Source organism: Sipha flava, unplaced genomic scaffold, assembly GCF_003268045.1.
Source record: "Sipha flava isolate LNK unplaced genomic scaffold, YSA_version1 76_pilon_pilon, whole genome shotgun sequence".
Lineage (NCBI taxonomy): Eukaryota > Metazoa > Arthropoda > Insecta > Hemiptera > Aphididae > Sipha > Sipha flava.
Window position 1 is genome coordinate 1,710,730 of NW_020273616.1, and position 20,598 is coordinate 1,731,327.

Here is a 20,598-nt window from a genome sequence, read left to right on the forward strand (position 1 = left end):
TTTTGAACTCACATATACGATAAGTATACATCGATGACCCTATCCCTATCATACACCTTGAAATAAGATACTGTAGTAATATCGTTTATTCGAGCTAAAAATGTCGTATCATGCAAATTTTATTCGAATTTTTAAAATTAGTTTTTATTATTATTGCACAATATATGTATTCAAAAATGTTTTTTAAACGTTAAAAATAAATTTTATGGGTGATAAATTCAGATATAAGCTATTGCAGTGGTCTTCGATCTTTTCGACTCACGACCCACTTTTCTTACCACACATTTTTTGCGACCTATGTAAACTTTGTCAGCCATGAAAACAAACAAAAAAAAAAAAGTGAAAATTACTTAATGTTTGCAATTGTAGAAGTACTTTTATAACTCAGTAAATTAATATTTATATTATTAGGTATCTAAGTAATATTTAATTTGTATTATAAGTAATGAAATAAAAAAAATTCATGTAATGATACCGAAAAAAATTATGTACGAAATATCGAAATACAACACAAAAGAAATTAGTGCAATATTTGTCCCCGACTGTTTTCACACAAAATACCTCCATCTCGGCTCAATTTCATGCAGTACAGTTTATAGATAAATTACATATAAATAAGTTTTATGGATTGAATTGGACCATTACTTAATTTGACTGTTTTTTATTTGAAAATTAAAGATTCAACAGCAAAGATTATTAGCTATAAGATATTACATGTTACATGCGTTAGGTGTTTGGTTTAAAATTACAATATTACATATTATATAGGTAAAGTTAGGTTTAGAATTAAGATTTACTTATAATATGTGTGATACTTAAGAATATAATAATTTTCTAAGTTTGGCTTCCGTTAAGAGTACTTTTACTATGTCCGATGGCATGTTCAGATTGGTGCGTATTGATATACCTGACCCTCCACTATATGATCGACAATTAATGATTTGTGGCATGTGTCGGATATTAATCTTAAACCTTACGCGACCCACCAGTTGAAGACCATTGAGCTATTTTACCTCTTTGGGCCATGACCATCATGATTCTTATACAACTTTTACATTAACTATCACGTATACGGTTTGCACCCCACGTATATGATTATATTACCCATTACCCATTATTAAATACGTAATTAACTAGTTAACCTACAACAGGAAGCGATGAAGAATACTTTTTTAATCTGATGCTTGTCGTTTAAATATAATTTATATACAGTAGTATATTACAATAATTACATTCATATTAAAAAAAAAAATAAAAAAAATCAGAAATTGATTTTATAAAATACTCGCTTCTATCATCTCAAAATGTACGTGAAACTTAATAATTGCAACGTGCAAGATGTCAGAACTTTACATGTGTAATCCGTGACCTGGGCTATTATTAATTACCCGAGCGTAAAAATTGCACCAACGAAACGTGTGACTTTTTTTCTCGTGCGAATCCTTATCGTATAGCCGTTACAGCTTATAACGGTGTTTCTGTGTTACGTGTAAACAAGTTCGGGGCAGTCTTTTTATAAATAATAAATAGTGACGGAGGACCAAAATAAAGAAAAAAAAAAATCACATATTTTTACATTATAATATTATCTTCTTTAAATAGGTACAACATAGGTATACGTTTATTTTATCTGATTATCGGCACGTCAATGAAGATGCATATAAATACATATAAATAAAAAAAAATACATATTTTATATGAATTCTAAAAATCTGTCCACGGCACATCACAATTATAATAATAATAAAAATAATGATAATAATCTTTGTCGCAAGCCCTCACATCACCATTATTGTTTTTCTATCCGTGGTGTACTGGCGCATGACTGTATTATTTCACGTTTCCGTGCTGCGCATCGCGCGCGCCGTCGTATTTCATCAAAACAGTCGTGACCCGGACGTCTTACAATAATTAGTGATCCTTCTCTCTTCCTCGTATTATATTATTACACATAATGTACTGTAGGTACGCACACGTATTGTGACGACTTAAACGGTTCACGATTGCAGTCCACGCCTCCTCCTCCTCCCCCGAAATCATAATTTTATAAATTATATTGTTTAATTGCGTGTAGTGATTTTTCCCTAAATATATATATATATATATATAAACACGTATTACGTCCGTAAACTCCGAGAGACATTTTTCAAATGTAAAATTATTGAACATTTTTTTTTCCAAGTGCGTAGTAAGATTTGAATGAATGTGATTTTCTTTTTAAATAACACGAATGCGTTAAAATATATTTCGTACATACAAGTACAATAATTGATAACCATTTGTTTTCTTTTTACCATTTTTAAATTACCGTTGTCTCGATTATAATATACTGATAAATCAAATATTATTCCATAACTAACGGGACATTTTATGGCTATATTTAATTTTGCAGACTATATAGTTATCATAGGACGAAAATTATACCGGGATAATTATTATTTATTATATAAATAAAGAACTTTATTACTTTATACGCGTATGTTAGTACATCAGTCATAATAATTACTATATTGCGTCTTTTATTTTTTTTTATCATGAACGCATGACTTTACAGTGAACACATTAAACACGATGGTGTATAATAATTTATAGCTGTACTATGTCGAGCATTAATTACTACGAATCAAGCAGAACAAAATTAAACAACATAAAAGTACTGTTCTTTTTTCTTCCAATATACGTTAAAAAACAACTACATATTTATAATAAAATCTATTTTTGTTTGAATGAGCTTAAATGTACATTCGTATCCTTTTAATTAATATATTGGTATAACGTTTTTTGTTTTATAAAAATCATTTGCTTTTTCTCCATTTTCAATTCATGTGCGTATATTGCACAGGTAGTTGTTTTATTTCTATTAATATTTATAATATTGTACACTGTTGTAGGGACTATGACCGAAGTTTAAACATAGGTATAATATGTAGATGATGTATGCATGTGCATAATATACAAGAGCTGTACTGCAATCATTACCAAGGGTAAGAAAATAACAATTGATATGTTACACGTTGCAAAACCCACGGTGAGAGACTTTAACGGCCGTCTGAATCGAACGAAGTGATGTATTAAAATATAGTTACGCGTACCGTCGTGTCAACGTATGATATTGCTTTCGGCAACGGTTGCAAAGCGGTAATAACAAATGTGTGGTGACAGTTTATTGGCGATCGCGTAGCCAACTGGGATAACCAGTTTATTTTTTTATTGCAAAACTGGTCAAGCGGCACTTGGGTATTTTTGCGCATTGTTCAAGGAGACGGAAAATATAAAAATAAAAACGAAAAAATACCGGTTTATCCTTGCGCGGTGGTCAGTTGAATCATCATTTAGTTTCCCCGAACATTTTTTCGATCCTTGCGAATTATAGGTCTATGTAGCATCAAAGTATTGTACAACAGACACTCGGAAGAAAAAATACGTAAAAACACAATTTAATTAATAAAATTAAATTAAAAAAAAACTCATTGTGTGCACGGCGAATATGTATACTTCCACTGCATAATATGCGCGCCCGGAGGCCGATGTCGTTGCGGTGCGATTAAATTATTTGAGAAAAAGAATATTCCATCGGCGTCGATTGATTATATATTATTATTACTCATCTTCGACGGCCGTGAATGCTCTGTACGCATCTGCAGCGTACAGTGTAATGTATTATATACGTACATAGAAAATAATAATAACCATTTATAAATATATATATTATACGGAAATATATCTCAGTGACGTATTTTATACACATATATGATTTGAATCTCTGTAAATCCTATAATGACGTTTACATTTTCCCATAAGAACGCGTGTGAATTTAATGATCCGATATCTTTTTCAGTAAGAAACTAAACATCATTATTATCCACGTTGTGCATTATTATACACGACATCAAAATAATCACGATGAAAATAAATTGTAAATAAATTTCATTAGGCAAAATTTAAATATCGAAATAAAGTACACGAGATTCAATATCACACAGCGTGTAGTATTAAATGCAGTACCGATAATTTATAATCAGTCGTGTACAATCGCTAAGTCACAACATTGCAAACATAATTCTTAACTGTGAACATTTTTAAAACACAAACGATGGGTATAAATGAATATTTATTTTTTATTAGGTAATAAAATCATCAATCATTCGTTTTGCCCAAATTTAATTATAAAATCCAAACACCGTTTTCAATTATTTCCTAACTCTTATATAATTATTCCGTAAACGATTATTATTACACATTGCATGCCTATAATTGAAAAATAAAAAATGTAAAATATGTAGGAATAATTTTTTTTAGCTACATCACCTGGGGGCGTCTCACGTGTCCGAGAAAATAATCGTATACATAAATATTTCAGCTGGGCTGCAGTGTTTGCCATTTGGTCGATCAAAGACTATGATATAAGGCACCTTATACCTAAATCGATCGTCTACGCGTGAGAAAAGGTCGCTCGTGCTATAGTGAAAAAAACTAGTTATTACTGACAAATTATTATACTAATGCAGATTAGCCAGAAGGATAAAATAATGTAAAGATAGCGCTCGTGGTATTACAACAAACGGTACATAATAACATTATCAGTATTTAAACTCACGAATTAAATATTCATGATAAATAAATGTTCAAAAAAAAATTTTTCGATCCGATTTGTTTATAATGTTATGTTATATTTTCATACGCATGATTGATATGGCTCAGGGGGTCCCGCTCGACTGTGCAACACTGCAACGGACACAGACCGGTTGGACACGTGCGTACGTGCACGTTATAATGCATATGCGTCAAGGGGCCACTGACCATCACGCGCGATTTCCGTGAAAAACTATTTTTTTGTCGCCGCCCTCTATTACTCAATCCGCCTATATGCGGAGAAAAAAAAAATCAGACATAATTAGACCCCGACATCACTTGTCACTTTATATACACGAGAAACTCGTAAGTTTTTTTTTTTTTTAACAAATTACGTAAACGCACGCTTGGCCGGACTCTGACGGGTTTTAATAAAACGCTTGTCAATCTCAAGAATTTGTATGAAATTCGGACGGGCAAGGAAAAATAATAATTTTTAGAGCCTGACTCTATATTATACTCTGTTGGGGTTCGTCGATACTCGTTGATTACAGACGACGAGATGTTTAAAGAATTTACCTGCGTTAATTCTTACATGTGTATCCATTTATATACACACATACATACATAGCCAATAGTGATCCAACACGTAGGAATGAGGTACAAAAAAATGTAACATAAGAAATGTTTTTAATTTAAAAGAACTTACGTTTCGAATTTAAGGAACTAAGTACCTACGTGATTAGTATAGTTTTTACCAATAATAATTCAAATTTTTACTCACCCGTCGATCACGAACTCCAAAACGTTACGTTCGTACTCAGTTACTGAATGAGATTATTAAAATAACAATAAATCTTATCTAACTGATTTTAATAATGTATAATCTGTAGGCAAAATTCGAAACTAACACAAACATTCGGGTTTTTACAATAATGTGGCAAACAAAAATAAAATCACCTAATATCATACATTAATTATTATTATTACCAATATATTTATTTCTTGAACGTTCAACTTGTATTAAAACCAAATAAGAATAGTATAGTATTTATGTCTGGAAATTCAATTTTCGTACAACCCATTCTATCCGTATAATAACAGCAATACTTATTAGTACCCATACAACAGATATCTCGTAAAAACTTTACACAATATTTTTAAAAGTTAAAGGGTGACTTAACTTATATCCTTGCCTCGTACTAAAATGTATGTTACTTTAAACGTTATCATCTCCATACACATTACTATATAATTATATCATATCATACAATTATTCCTCAATTGATTATTTCTCTTTCATTAAAACTGTATACCACAGAAGTAATGGAAGTGTTTTTTTTCAACAGTTATATACTCGTACATTATAATAAATTATATATATCAACACGATTGTCAAAAAATAAAATAACATCGTATGTATATCTAATGGCGAATTTTCGAGTTCGTTATTACTGTATAATAAAATACGTATGTGATGCCGAAAATATTATAACAAATGAATTCGGACTCGACATCTGCACAGACCGGTGAAGAATTATTCATACGTACACGAAAGCGTGTGTGGTATATATAATGTTTGGTGCACTTGATATTAATACATTTTTCCTTCTCTTATTTTCGTTCGAGATAACCGATTGTATTTTCTTAAATAACATAGTATACGATCTATGAAAGATTGTAGTGAACGTACATCCGCCGAGTAATGCGAATTAAACGTTTCGTACTTGAATATTGTGGATGTTTATATAACAAGCAATTGACGTTTAAGTACGTGTCAATATTGTTTGTGTATAAATATGCATTCAAGTCCTTGGATCCTGTACTATAAGACAATTGTTATAATTCATTAAAAATTTTAAGAAATATTAATTTTAATCTCGGAATAGAAGGAGGAGTAGTATTCGTTCCATCCAACATTACGTCTACAATATGTCTCTCACCGAATATTTGGAATTCTAATTACGATATTTTTTTTGATTCAACAGTTTGTTTAATGTAATAATAATAAAAAAAAAAAAAAGATAAAGAAATTTTTTGTTTATATAACGCCAAGAAAAGTATAATCTAAAACATTCCACAGCCTTCGGGAAAATAATTTTCGTTACTCGTTATAGTCACATTTCATACTAATTCAGAGGTACTCTACTTGTGTACATATTATGGTGACTATAATTATTATACAATTCCCCAGATAAATCGGAATGAAACAACGTGTACAGCTGTGCAATTACGATTGTACTATAATTGTATGGTCAAGCGCGGTATAGTTTTGTAAACTTCCCTTTGCGTCATTACTGAATATTTGTCCCGTAAGCCCACGAATGGTGTGTGTTGCGAGACGTAATGACATCGGAGAAAGATCATTAGGCCGCACGGTCGTAATTAAAAACGTAAAACCTTTTTCCGGTGATGAACAAAAATTAGCCTTAACAGGACGGCCGCGGGGACTCACTGTTTTCACTTCAAAAACGTTCCTACGAACGCGAAAACGGGAATGAACGGTCGCGGTGTCGTGAAAACCGAACGACTGTAGCACGCGCGACGGCTGCCGTTTCGGAACGCGGCGGAATGCACCCGAAACTCAAAGACTATCCGGTGTGCGCGTACAATGTGCACATATTGTCCGCTGGCGAGTCCGAAAATAATAACCAGAACGCGGTACGTGACGCAGGCGAACCGGCCGGCGATGCGGAAAATCAATTGTGGCGCGGGCCGGACCGGCAACGAGTTTACGTGGCACACACACACGTGTGTGTGTATGTGTGTGTGTTTCATATTTCATATTATATACACTTACGTACGTCCGCAGAGCGTTTTTTAAATGGATTTTTCGGCGGCGATTGTGAATAGCGATGTAGCTTGTACGGTAACGATAATGATGATGACGGCGGCCGCGGCGATGACGGGGCGAGTAAAAACGAGAAAAATAATACGAAAACGAACAGAAAAGAAGAAGAAAAAACGAGATAAAAAGTAGATATCATTGCCCTACAAGGACGCTGGTACATGTGCCACGACCGCGGTTTCGTTTTCTTCTGTTCTGCGTAATCGGTTACGCAACGCGAACCCGCGACCGCGGTACGTCGGGTCCACTACGACGTTACAGTACACAATGTCTCGGCGCTCTCTCGGAAATCAACGAATAATTCACCCGTCTGCCCACACGTCACCGTTCCGGGCATAATATTATGATGAACAATAGTGCGTTTGAGCGGTCCCGTTTCGATAGTTTTCTGCGGATCCACCAAGAAACTAACGGCGAATAATGATGGAAATACTTTTAATATTGTATCGTAATTTTTATAAATACATATATTATATAGACACGTTGCGTGATGATGATCTTTTAACAACGATTTATTTTGAAAAAAAAAACCACCAATCGAATCGTATAACATTGCACCGCATATCATATACGCATACATAACGTTCTAAAGAATAATAGAACCATCTGACTAATTATATATATATATATATATATATATATATATATTATAAATCTTGTAAGTGAATTTTTTTCAAACCCGTGATATATTATTCTGACGTAATATAATGTTATGCATACTGATAGAGCAAATAAATCATTCAAATTCACCGAGGATGTACGATCGAGAATAATAACCATCTCGGCGGTGGTCGTTTCAATCATTCAACAACGATATTGCCATTGACATTATACTAGAACGACGGAATAAATCATTAAAGAAAAAAAAATACGGTTCGGTCTTTGTGTATCTTAACACTATTTGAACTTACTTCTATGATCTCGTGCAAAAAAAAAAAAAAAAAAGAAGTTTAGCAATGCGGAACGATCGCTGACGATTGGTGCTCGTGTCCATGGGAAAAAAAAACAATACTGTTTATAAATGTACACACAACGCAGACTACATTATATATATATATATACATTTATTATTTTTTAACCATGTGGAAAGCACACACCGGATTGGGTCAGTGCACTTCTCTCGGCGGTGACTGACGACAACAGCGATGATTTTATATCCTCATAAGGAAACCCGACGTTCGACGGCGGCGGCCACACTAATGCTCGTGGTTTTTTTTTCCCAATCCACCCCGAGGAATTTTTAAAGTCCGTCGACTCATTCCGCGCATCAGACCCCCTTCTCTCTCCCGGGTCATCAACATAATAACATAACGTTCGGAAGGGGTTTATATTTTTTGCGTAACATAATAAGCCCAACTCCAAGTGAGATTTTAATACTCTGTCTTCTCTAAAAATCCTTTTCTACATACTCTTATACGTGAGTTTTCACCGTTAATGGATCTGACTGCTATATTTTATGCATATAATACAGCTGTTGTTCAACTTGTGCGTGTGTGTGTGTGTACCGATGCGTAATAATAGGTAACAACCTCTGATAAAAACGTTCCGTTGAATATTCTTCAACATCATCACGCGAAACGCGTATACACCATGTACTCATATACTATGAACGCGTTTGTATATTTTTCATCTGCGCCCCGCGAGCCGTATTTTAACAGTTTTTTTTTTTTTTTTAATTCTCTGTGAACCTTGCATACGCCTACATCGTGATACTTTATTACAATACAACTGTATCCTAATTATCCTGAACACGATTTCAGTGTTTTCAAACAAACCGAGTCACTCGATATAATACAATATATTATCTACATATTATGTAGATATTTTCGAGTGAGAATATATTTTTTAAAACGCAGCTAAAACGAAAATCGTTAACTTTACCTAATTTATTTTTAGCTTTTTGTGCTAGATAAATTTACGACGACAGAACAATGATTCTTACGTACGGAAACTATACGATATAGAATAAATCGCCTAAAATATATTATAATACATTATATGAGTATGGAAATGAAATTTGGCACGCGTGTTTGCGACCGCATATACGCCTCGAAACACCTCACACGTAGGAGGGTTTTTATTTCTCTCTCTCTGACCTCTGTCTATGTCTTTTTGTCCATTTACCTTATTGGTATAGACACTTATAGGTTATAGGAGCAACACCTTAATTTAAACAATATATGCGGTCATAGTTTGTTTTTTATATTTATTAATAGACAACTATAATCTGTAAAATGTACATCATAAATTATTTTAATATAATTTGAAGGATAGTTAGATTTGAAGACATGAGAATGGAGTATATAAATATAATTTACTATAGAATACCTATTGACCTCATTTAATTTTTTTTTTTTTACATTTTGCAATTTTTGACAGTTGTTTTTTCTATTTTTTTTCTGACCCGCAGTATGATAATATTACTGGGCCTAGTGAGTTTTTTAAGCAGTCTCTATTTATATGACATTTATCATACTCATACTTACATGTATCAGTTATGCACATAAACCGTGATATTACTGAACGTTAGGAAAACGAAAACTTATAAAAGTAGATATTTTTAGTGGGTTATGTTATTATTTTTGAATTATTAAAGTCAATTACTCGAGCAAGTATAAGAAAAGAAATCCAACCATCGGACACGTAAAATCTGTGTATTTATATCAAAACAGTGTTCGACAATCAAGGCGAAAATTATCAATGTCGTGAGATACACGAGACCTACATGATTTAACGCGAAATAAATATAATAAGTTTGTTCACACATAACATATATATTTAATGTTTGTAAAGTCGTATATGATCGAAAATGTATAGAATTCGGTAATCATAACGCATTGCCATTATCTCTATCGTATACACGTTTTTTACCTAATTGTTGAGTCCAACTTTTTGTCTGAACGGTACAGAAACACATATTACAATAATGCCATACAATTATAATTGTGTTACGATATAAAACGCTCGGTGTATACTCTGTCCGACAACGCGTGATACATCTCTTACATTGCAAATGACTCCGCTGATAACATTATGCATAATGATATGTACAGTTTACGTATACGTGATAATATTTTAAATCGCGTTTCCGTCGCCCGTAAACGAAAAACGAATATTAATGGAATATCTGTATAATATATTGTACGGTATCGTGTGAGGGCGAAGGATGATTATGCGTTACGGGCTGTCTGTTGCTGCAACGACGCGACCTTGTCGGACGGCCTACGGACGGCGCCCGTTGAAGGCGTATACTGCACCGGCGGTGGCGATGGTGACAGATAGAAAAACGAAAGCAAAATCAATTGTCCCGCCGTGAACGGACGGTCGTAATTTAGACTGCGAAGAAAAAAAATCGTATGCCGCCGTCCACGCCGAGTGGGATGAGCGCCGAAAACAAGTGCTCCGCGACCGTGTTCTCGATATATTATACGTATTATAAAACTGTTACGGTGACTAACACAGGTGGTTCTGTTTCGGTTCTTTTTTTTTTTTTCTATGCGTCCGTTTACCCAGTGCAAATATAAGTGCCCACACACGCGGTCGCGCGTGCCGGGTTCGTTATACGTACTCGTATTGTACGTTATTTACGACTACTGCGATTTACGAGTGAACGCATGATGAACAACGTGGTTTTTCACGACCGAAACAGAAATATGCAAATGCGTGCCGTTGCAACATGTCTGTACTATGTATTCGACTTACGGACGCTTAATAGAAACGTTTTTGGAACAGTTCAAGTAATCGGGCTGACCTGCAGGAGAGTGGACGATTGTGAGAAGAGAAAAATCTTGTCTCAAGTCGGTGCGTAATTACCCGTATTATTATCGTATAAACGAGACGTCATCGTTGCCGCGTGTCGGTGGAGGAAAATTATGTGCCTAATTATTGAAGACCAAGGACAAGGGTGGATCAAGGAAGGCAATAACTTTACCAGTTTTTTAAAAAAAAAAATCTTAAGAATGCTAAGCATTTTAGACGTACCGGCTACGGTTTAATATAAAAATATATTTTAACTATAAAACGTGTTAAATAAAATGTGAATGCTTTATATTAAAACATATCACTTACCTTTATCCTGATAATTAGGTATAAATTATAATATGTACTACAGTTTTAAGTAACAAAAACAACATTTTTGCTTGGTAAAAAAAATAAATTTGCTTTTGTCGATTTTTTTCTATACAATGCGTATGTATAAATATTGGGAGCTTGTCTTTTAAAACTAGGTGTAAAATAAAAAATATTATATGAGCAAAATTAATTAATTTAAGACTATACGCAAATGGTTTTTAACAAATCTGTTAAGCGCGCGAAAAAAGCACGAATCGAGACACGCGTAATTATAGATTTAAAATGAAAATCCTAAAAACCTCACTTACCTCTATGAACGAATTTCCATTCACATACACGACTATCCACTTTTCTTAGTACTATTATTATTATTTATATTTTTTATCTTGTTTTGTCGTCGTGTCGGACATGCGATGCAACATTTATAAACATATACAATACTTCGCTTTGAGTTTAAAGACCTCAGTTTTTCTAGTCATTAAAAAATAAATAAAAAATATACACACATATATTTAGCATACGCTTGCAAACCTAAATACGCTAAGTGTATACATATAATTTTTCTTTTCTAAAAATAAACGTATATAATACGCGGATGGATGGACGCGCGCGCAGTCGGTATTATTTTAATACATCGCCTCCGGACGAAGACACGGCGCGCACGGTTTACGGTTCACTACCGCGGTAGTTGTATAGATTATACGTTAATCATTTACATAATATATATTGTGTATATCGGCCACAGTAATATTAGTATTGTTGTAATACGAGTAGACCGTCGCCGATTGAATCGTCATCATTACCGTTGTCCTTTTTTCGATCGTGCCTGATGGCAGCTAGGGTGTATACTCCGCTGGTTATTTATGTTACGCGAATTGAAATTGTTTACTGTATCAGACACAACGATATAGTACATTTAAGTAGGAAAAAAATTAACAGTATAAATATAATATATAACGTTCATCGTTTGCACCATGACGTATGGATATTGCAGCCTTCGGGGAAAAATAAAAAAAAAAACGGATAACGGTGGCGGCGACGGTTTTGAACGTTTCGCATATTAATACTAATATTATCGAACACTGATGGTATCGCAGAAAAACAATTGGAAATCATTTCAAACGATAAAACGATATTACGTACACGTAATTAAAATTCTCGCAAACGAATAATATATAAACACGTATTTTTCAACCGTAAACCGCATAAAAGAGTAACCTATATTACGTATAAAATTTTGCTGAAGATTGAAAAAAAAAAACATTTTAAACTCCTCCTATTTCTGTCGACGGTTTTAATTAATGCCTTCGCGTTCAAGTTTAATATATATTACAATGTACCGTACAACGCGTAATTATTATAAAATCTCATGTTGCGCACGCTGAAATACGGTCGAAAACCTTGGTATGATTACAAATACGATATAACGTTATATTATGGTAATTATAATACACCGTATTTCCTACACCATGATGATACATAAGCGTAAAACTTATTTTAATAAACATAATATAATATGGAAGTCGAGTTGCTGCAGGACTGTGGTGGAGACAAATATTTTTTCCCAGTCTAACGACCGAATTCAGTGATTATCTGAGGAAGTAATATCGTTCACGGGTTTCGTTCGTTTGACATATTTTTTTTTCACGAAAAATAAACCTTCACACGATTTTGAAAAACTCGTATTTTATCCGCCACTCAATAGTACGTATATGCGTGTTACGAAAACGTATACTAAGTACGTCTACATATACGCGTATACGTAATTTTCAACGCGCGCGAAGGAATTCATCGTTTCGCTTCGAGCAAACGATATAATGATAACGACTCAAATACGCGTATATGATAATAATTATAATAATAATCATCGGAAATAAGACGCACTCCCCATAAATCTTCTTTAATTCACTATCATTTTTGTATACACACACGCACACGTACGTATGTACGCACGCACGCACATACGCACATGAATATACGGACGTTAAACCTGCGACTGGTTTGTCCGGTGTGAACACGAGATACACAGGTCAGGCTATATATAGATATATCTGACCATATCACACTGTTATAAATATATAAATTATATTCTTTCACGCACACACAAACGTTTTATTAATCCGGTAAGGCTGCTTCTGCTTATAACGGTATTCAAAAGAAAATGATGCACATAGACATTACGTTACGACGACGATATTAATCGTCGTTAATCTAAGTATACGAAACGAACGGGATAGGCATAATAGTAGAGTTGTTTAATGTATTTTTATCCGAGTCCTCCCCCCCTGGGGCGGCATAATACTTATATTAAACTAAACACTGGCTACTTGTACAGTTATGAATGGGTCTTGGTCCTCCTCCAGCCATCAATATACGCGGATGTGTAACGGGGATACAAAACCAATTATCGATACTAATAGATTTTTGTTTTTTTTTGTTTTCAGGTCGATGCCACTAGACATGGCTCTGGGGAGTACAGCTCCCATGAGCTTTCGACACCGCTTACAGGTGACCGTGGCTCTCCTGTTGATCGTATGCGTGACGCTGACCAAGTCCGGTAAGTACTCACCTATACGTTGTCATACCAAGTTAACGATAACCCCTTTCTTCCAATCCTTAATTCAAAAGTCTACGGTACTTACTTAAATATTACCAAATAATGCAATCTGTTACACTGTTAAAGATTTTGTTTTTCCACGACACCATAGTATATAATCTTCTTAGGAAAGAAAAAAAAATTAAAAACATAAATGATTTTAAAACGTATACTATCATGTCGATAACTATCGTACCTATAGAATGCATTGGAGCCATGTGAATGACGTATTACGCTGTTGCAAAATCACTATGATTATTATTGGAATATACTTGGTGCGCGAAAAGAAAAAAATATATTTTCTATTCCAAAGGAAACCTAGAGAGCACGCTCGTTGTCATCGTCGCGGACAACAAACATAAATCATGTTTCACGATCCTCTAGTCATTTCGCCGAACAAGCACCGACGCAACGAATCGGATTCTGCTCGTCGACAAGACGAATCCGTTCGTGTTGTAAACAAATATTACCGAATGCTCCCTGACGGTTTCACCGTGGTCAACGTGGTCTTTGGTGGTAAACCTTTCTACCTTCGCAGGAACACCGCGCGGCTACAATGGCGCGCCAAACGTTCTTCCGTCCCGTCCCGCGGTCGGGTCCCCGTAAGCCAACCGTAGTTTCGCGGCCGTCTCGTCCGCCGACCGTGAAACCATTTTCGCAGCAACCGTATTCCGTTTGCTTTATCCACCGTCGACTGGTTCGATTCGGTACCGTGTTTCAACGTGCCCGGAGACGAAGAAGAAAAACGCGCGCGCGCGTTCCGCCAGTACCTGCATTCACGATTACGTTACAACGCGTTTACGCACGTGTTCGGGTTAAAAAAATACGGACAAGAGCAGTGGTAACAGGTGGCCCGTCTAGTCGACTACAACAGTGCCGGTCCGTAAAAAAATACTCGCGATGTAATCGTCGTCGGATATCCGTGAACTTGGCCATAAAAACGATGTTTCGTGCCGGGTTCACGATTCTCGCGTAACCGGCGTTACGTTTTCCTTGCGGTAACGCGAAACGACACAAACGGAACGTAACACCGAATTCCGATCCGAATCGTTCCCGATCGTTTACGGTTAGAGTTCCGTAGTTTTTCCGTGACGTATGTGCCGCGTATTTTGAGAAATTCGATTTTTACGAGAAGGCTTATGCGACGTCGGCCAACGGACGATCGCGATCTCGTAATCGTCATCGACTCCACGGATATCGCACGTCAGATGTTTGTTATCATATTGGTCGACAACGAAGATCGTGATTTTTCGTTTTCCGTTGCGCGGCCACCGAAAATAAAGTGTTTTTTTTTTAGGTACGTGCTCTGAAATAATACAGTTCTGACCCCGAGGCAGTTCTTCCCACGATAACTATACACTACGAATCGGGTTTAAATGAATCCTCAAAAAATAGTACTATTTATAGACGAGTTTTTTTTATCGATGTTACCGAAAATATTTTTGAAATACGTACGTCGTGTTCACACTTAGTTTGTAAACCATCCCGGTCGATCTTTTCCTATGAGCATAATACGTACACTCGTATATTATGCGTTTTATTTTTATTTTTGTACCTACGTGATGCAACATCACACACGCCGAACTTGTTTCTGCGGCGAGTTATTTCGTGTATGCGTATAACTGTAAAGAATCCTGCAGCCTTCAATGATTGCAACGGGTGATGATGATGATGACGAGTGCGTGCGACGAGGATAGAAAATGACCCGAATTATTATTATGTTTCGAAGGAAAAACCGGCGAGCAATAAAACCGAAATAGGCGCTATGCCGTGAGAAAATCTACGGCGAACGGAAGTCTCGGCGAACACCGTTATTATATACATTATATTATTATGCGTTATTCCAGAATTTCGCTAATGGGTACACACACACACACACACACACACATATGCACAACACATTGCACTCAGGATGTCGCGGTCATCAACATTTCCGCCGAAAAAGTGGAATGAAATATCTGAACCTGGTCCACCGTACATTTATTTAAATATTTTGTTGCACACGTATGTGTGTACCTACGTTGTTGTTCAACGTACAATATTAACACAACGGCGTGTAAACCATTCGTTATAACTCATAATAGTATACGAAAAAAAATGATTGTCAAATCGACTGCGAAACGCAAACATATTTTATTGGTCATTACGACGACGTATATCGATGTAACGGGTACGGGTTCACTAGAGAGACTTGAACGATGGTGTGTTGTGCAATGCGAGTCTGCAGCGGGCGCACGTGACAAAACTCTTCGGATAGAATAAGTTAACAGTTTAAATGCATAGGCTTTTTTTTATTTTCCGTTCATGTATACATCGTCTAGAGAAATTACTACGGAATGTTCTCACCAGGATAAGGGTGCGGAGGTCCGATCAGCCACGTAAATGTTCGACTGTATTTTTTTTTACTCGAAAACCATGTGCAATACAATTAATTAATATAACGCAAATATCGATAACTCGAATATGTCGACATTTCAACTTAGACCATGTATAATTCCATTAAGACGCTATAGTCGTATTCGTTGATTCTTTGTACGATACGATAGAATTCGAAAATATGAACTTTTCAAACATTATTTTACTGCTGTTTTCCTAATCTACACAACGAAAATAGTATACAATATTAAGTATATTTATACTTCAGTCACGTAAGCATGAATGATATATATATATTTTTAAATGATGTATTTGTTGTACTGCGTCTGCGGGAAAATTATTACGTCTCGTTAAACGTATGCAAATATTATATTGCACAAAGTTCGTTAAGGCACTAAAGTATACGCCAAGTTATTATGAAAAAGAAAGAGAGAATAAAAAACACGCGTTTGAGGAATTCGTAAGGAATCTACGTGCCTCGGGATGGTCAATTACCGTTTGCGCGTCTTATTATACGAGTACTATACGATTACGCCGTCGTTTGCTCGTGCATATATCACTTTAGAAAATGCAAAACTTTAGTGCAACAATGCACCGGTTTTCATTTATGTTTATATATTTTACATTAGTAGTAATAACTGAAGGGTCAGCTGCATTTTTTCCCCACCCAGCCGCCGTCGTCTCAAATTTCCTCCACGATCTTCCGATTCGACTGTCGATTATTCGCCTGCGATCGACAACCGGTTACATAAAGACGAGCGCCATCTTACCCGTAAACTTCCGAGTAAATAATTATTACAAAACGTGACCCTGCGGGTCGTGGTACCGATAAATCACGCGTGTCCCATATTCTACCGATTGTTTTCTTGAAGTAAACAATTTTACAGTTAGGTTCTACTTTACGCATTTTCTACGTGCGCGTTGCGATTATACGTCTCACGTCCGAGAGACCTTTATAAACCGCCTCTAGTGGTATACATGCGCGTCTATTATTACACTCTTATTATATATTTGTCATGTACTGTAGTACGACTATAGCCGACTACTGCTCTCCCGATTTGGAAAAAGCGATATACGAGTTAATATGTTCGTACGCGTAAATTTTGTACATATTCGTTTGCGGCCGAATACAAACTCGACGACCGGACAGCGCATACATACCTATAATAATATACGCCAATAATGGACATGATAGGTTTTGTTGCATTCGTAATAATACATATAACCATAATTTTCCTGTAAAATGGAAATTGTCGGATGTACATTAAAGCTTTTATAATCTTTATAGTATACTATATACAAGAGCTCAGATTCTATATAACATCTGTTAATTATTATTGAACACAAATAGAAATATTAAATATAACTATCCGAAATTTGTATGAGCAAAGTTCGATATAAATTGGTTTTGAGTAACAATGATTAAAAATCTAAAATTTTAAATATGTTATTAAAAATGTTATTAATATTATTCAATTAGTTTTTGTTTTGTGTTTATCGTTTTCATATGAAATCGTGAAAAAGTTTTATGACTAGAAAAATCCTTAAAGTTCAGTTTCATTTTTTTTATCAATTTATAAAATCAATATTAATTAATAATAATCTAATAATTAGTAAATTTCTTAGATTTTTTTTTATTAAAAAAACAAGAAAATATTGTAAACAATGTTAAAGTTTTTTTTATTAATATTTTTCATGTTTTTATTAAAGGGATAATTTATTATAGAGATTTTTTATAGATTCTTTAATTAAGTTATAAAATAGAAAAAATATCAGAAATTGTCAGTATTCCATAAGATCTGAAACCTGGTAATAACTACAATAATAATTATATACTCGGTGCTTTTTCGCTTCGGAAATTCTGGAAACGCGTGCGACTGTAGGATTGAGTCGGAAGTCGTACAAAAAGATTTTTGTTCGAAAAACTATAAAAATAATTAATACCGCATAGTACACCTGTAATAATAATACAATATATGGTTCTTGTACCTCTCACGCACCATAAAACAAATAACAATCACAGTGTTAATGCGAAGAGTCACGCAAAAACAAGAGCGCAGTTAACGGTACACTTATTATATACGTATAACCGATTATCGTCATTGTTATCCTCGTCATAAGTCTGTATATTATTATTATTATACCGGAACACGTATAAAATAGCTATATATCGTTGATGGTTTTTTCCCTATTTATAATTTATCATAACCTAACGCTTAATGGTATTTTTTCCCACATATTTAATCCGTATTCACTCCGATGGGTTTAAAATAAAAAAATGAAAAAAAAAACTAATTTTTATTTCAGCTCCAGCGACTTATGATGAAATCGAAGCAAAACAAACAGACTTGACGGATTACTTTAACGGTAAGAATATTCGGATTAATATATTTGTTTTCCTTACAACAATAAAATCTTGAACAAAAACGCTTTTTAATTAAAAACGAACTGTATTCTTTATTATAATCGAATAATGAATCAATATTTATACATTTCTGTGCTCGATAAAATAAAAATAAAAATACAACGTTTAATTTTTTCAAGTTTACCTGTTCATATTTGTATTTTTAACATGTACAGAAGAAGGCTAATCGGCTATGCAAAACACCTACACCAATGTCAACGGTCTAATGTGGTTGTATTTTATTTATTTAAAAAATTATACTATGATTCAGAGGCATGCTGAGACATTTTTCGGGGTTGGAGAGAAGCATATTTTTAATACCACGTTTTTCAAATGTATTTATTTCACGAGATAATAATTAATTTTTAGTACTAGATGGATCGACAATGAATTATAAAAACAATCCTGGCAAATGTTTACCAAAATAAACTTTAATTATATTAAGAAATTATTTTTTTTTTTTTAATTCGTTAAAAAGTTGGTGGTAGGAGGGCGTTGAACACCCAAACCTTCTTCCTAGACGCATGCCGTAATAAGATATTTATAGAGTGCCAAATATAGTTTTGATATCAAAATGTCAAATTAAACTTGAACAAAACGAAAAGTTAATAAATTATTTTAAGTTATTATGTGTATGTAGTATATTTCTTTTTTCAAAGAGTCTATATTATTTTTTTTTATCATAATACCAACATTTGATGTATTAAAATGTTACTATAATACATCGTAGTTTTAATAAAAATATTATTAACAAAACGAGAGCAATAGGAGCACAGTTATTACACGTTACCGTGGTTAATATTGTGTAAAATCCAGGACATAGCCTTACATATTTCACGATCCGATCAATAATTGTTCTTATTTATCGGAATCACGTTGCTGTTGTTATTATTTTATCGTGTTGGTTTTTTTTTTCCGTTCAGACCCGAACGGCTGCTACTACAACTATCAACACTACGAGGAGGGCGATCGCATAGTGACCAACGAGCCGTGTCTGAACTGCACGTGCCACAACCGGATGCTAATGTGTTACCTGAGGGTGTGCCCGTTCTCAAAGGCTATCGGGCAGGACTGCACGGTGCAGAAGTCGCCGGACCAGTGTTGTCCGGTCATCTCGTGTCCGGAAGGTATGTTGTAATATTAAACTCTTCTCCACCCCTACACACACACACACCGTCTACGATTTTCGTACGTCAATAAGCCACCCAGTTGGTTCGGATGTTACAGTGCCGGTGCATCTGCTGACCAGCTCAACAACGACACAGAGGTCCACGACCACGACGACCACGACCACCGAGATCGGATGGCGCGACGACTACGGGTGCATGATGAACGAGAACGGATTCTTCCCGGACGGAGCGCAGGTGAGCGTGGGCGTGAATCGCAACGGCCACATGTCGCCGGTGATCACCAGTCCTGGAGGGGGGGGGAGAAGCGATAGACGAAACTAGTGCGCGCGGCGACCGAGGAACGACCAGGGGCGGCTTGTCAGGGGAGACTTTGAGACTGCGTAATAAAAATATTAACTAAATATTAAATTAAGTATTATGTATATTAATTAATATAATGTTATTAATATAATAATATTAATAAATAATATTAATTTTCCAATAAAAGGGTTTTTTTTTTGTTCGTTGTTGTATGGAGGTTATGTTAAATAGTTTAAGTCTCCCCAGAATACTTACTACGAGCCACTACTGGGAACGACCACGGAATAGGACCGTTTGGTGA

General features: G+C 34.9%; 1 protein-coding gene across 3 annotated transcripts in view; it reads left to right on the forward strand.

Annotated features, from left to right (window-relative positions):
- LOC112692707 (putative uncharacterized protein DDB_G0282133) overlaps window positions 1-20,598 on the forward strand; it is a 60,126-nt gene that overhangs the window by 29,647 nt on the left and 9,881 nt on the right. For 2 of the 3 annotated variants that reach the window (XM_025567455.1, XM_025567457.1), the window contains exons 3-6: window positions 13,936-14,048; window positions 18,771-18,830; window positions 19,791-19,994; window positions 20,077-20,231. In XM_025567455.1, coding sequence (XP_025423240.1) covers window positions 13,940-14,048; window positions 18,771-18,830; window positions 19,791-19,994; window positions 20,077-20,231 — 528 coding nt within the window. In that variant the 5' untranslated portion in view covers window positions 13,936-13,939. The remainder of the gene's footprint in view (window positions 1-13,935; window positions 14,049-18,770; window positions 18,831-19,790; window positions 19,995-20,076; window positions 20,232-20,598) is intronic. The other variant, XM_025567456.1, reaches the window with a different exon arrangement.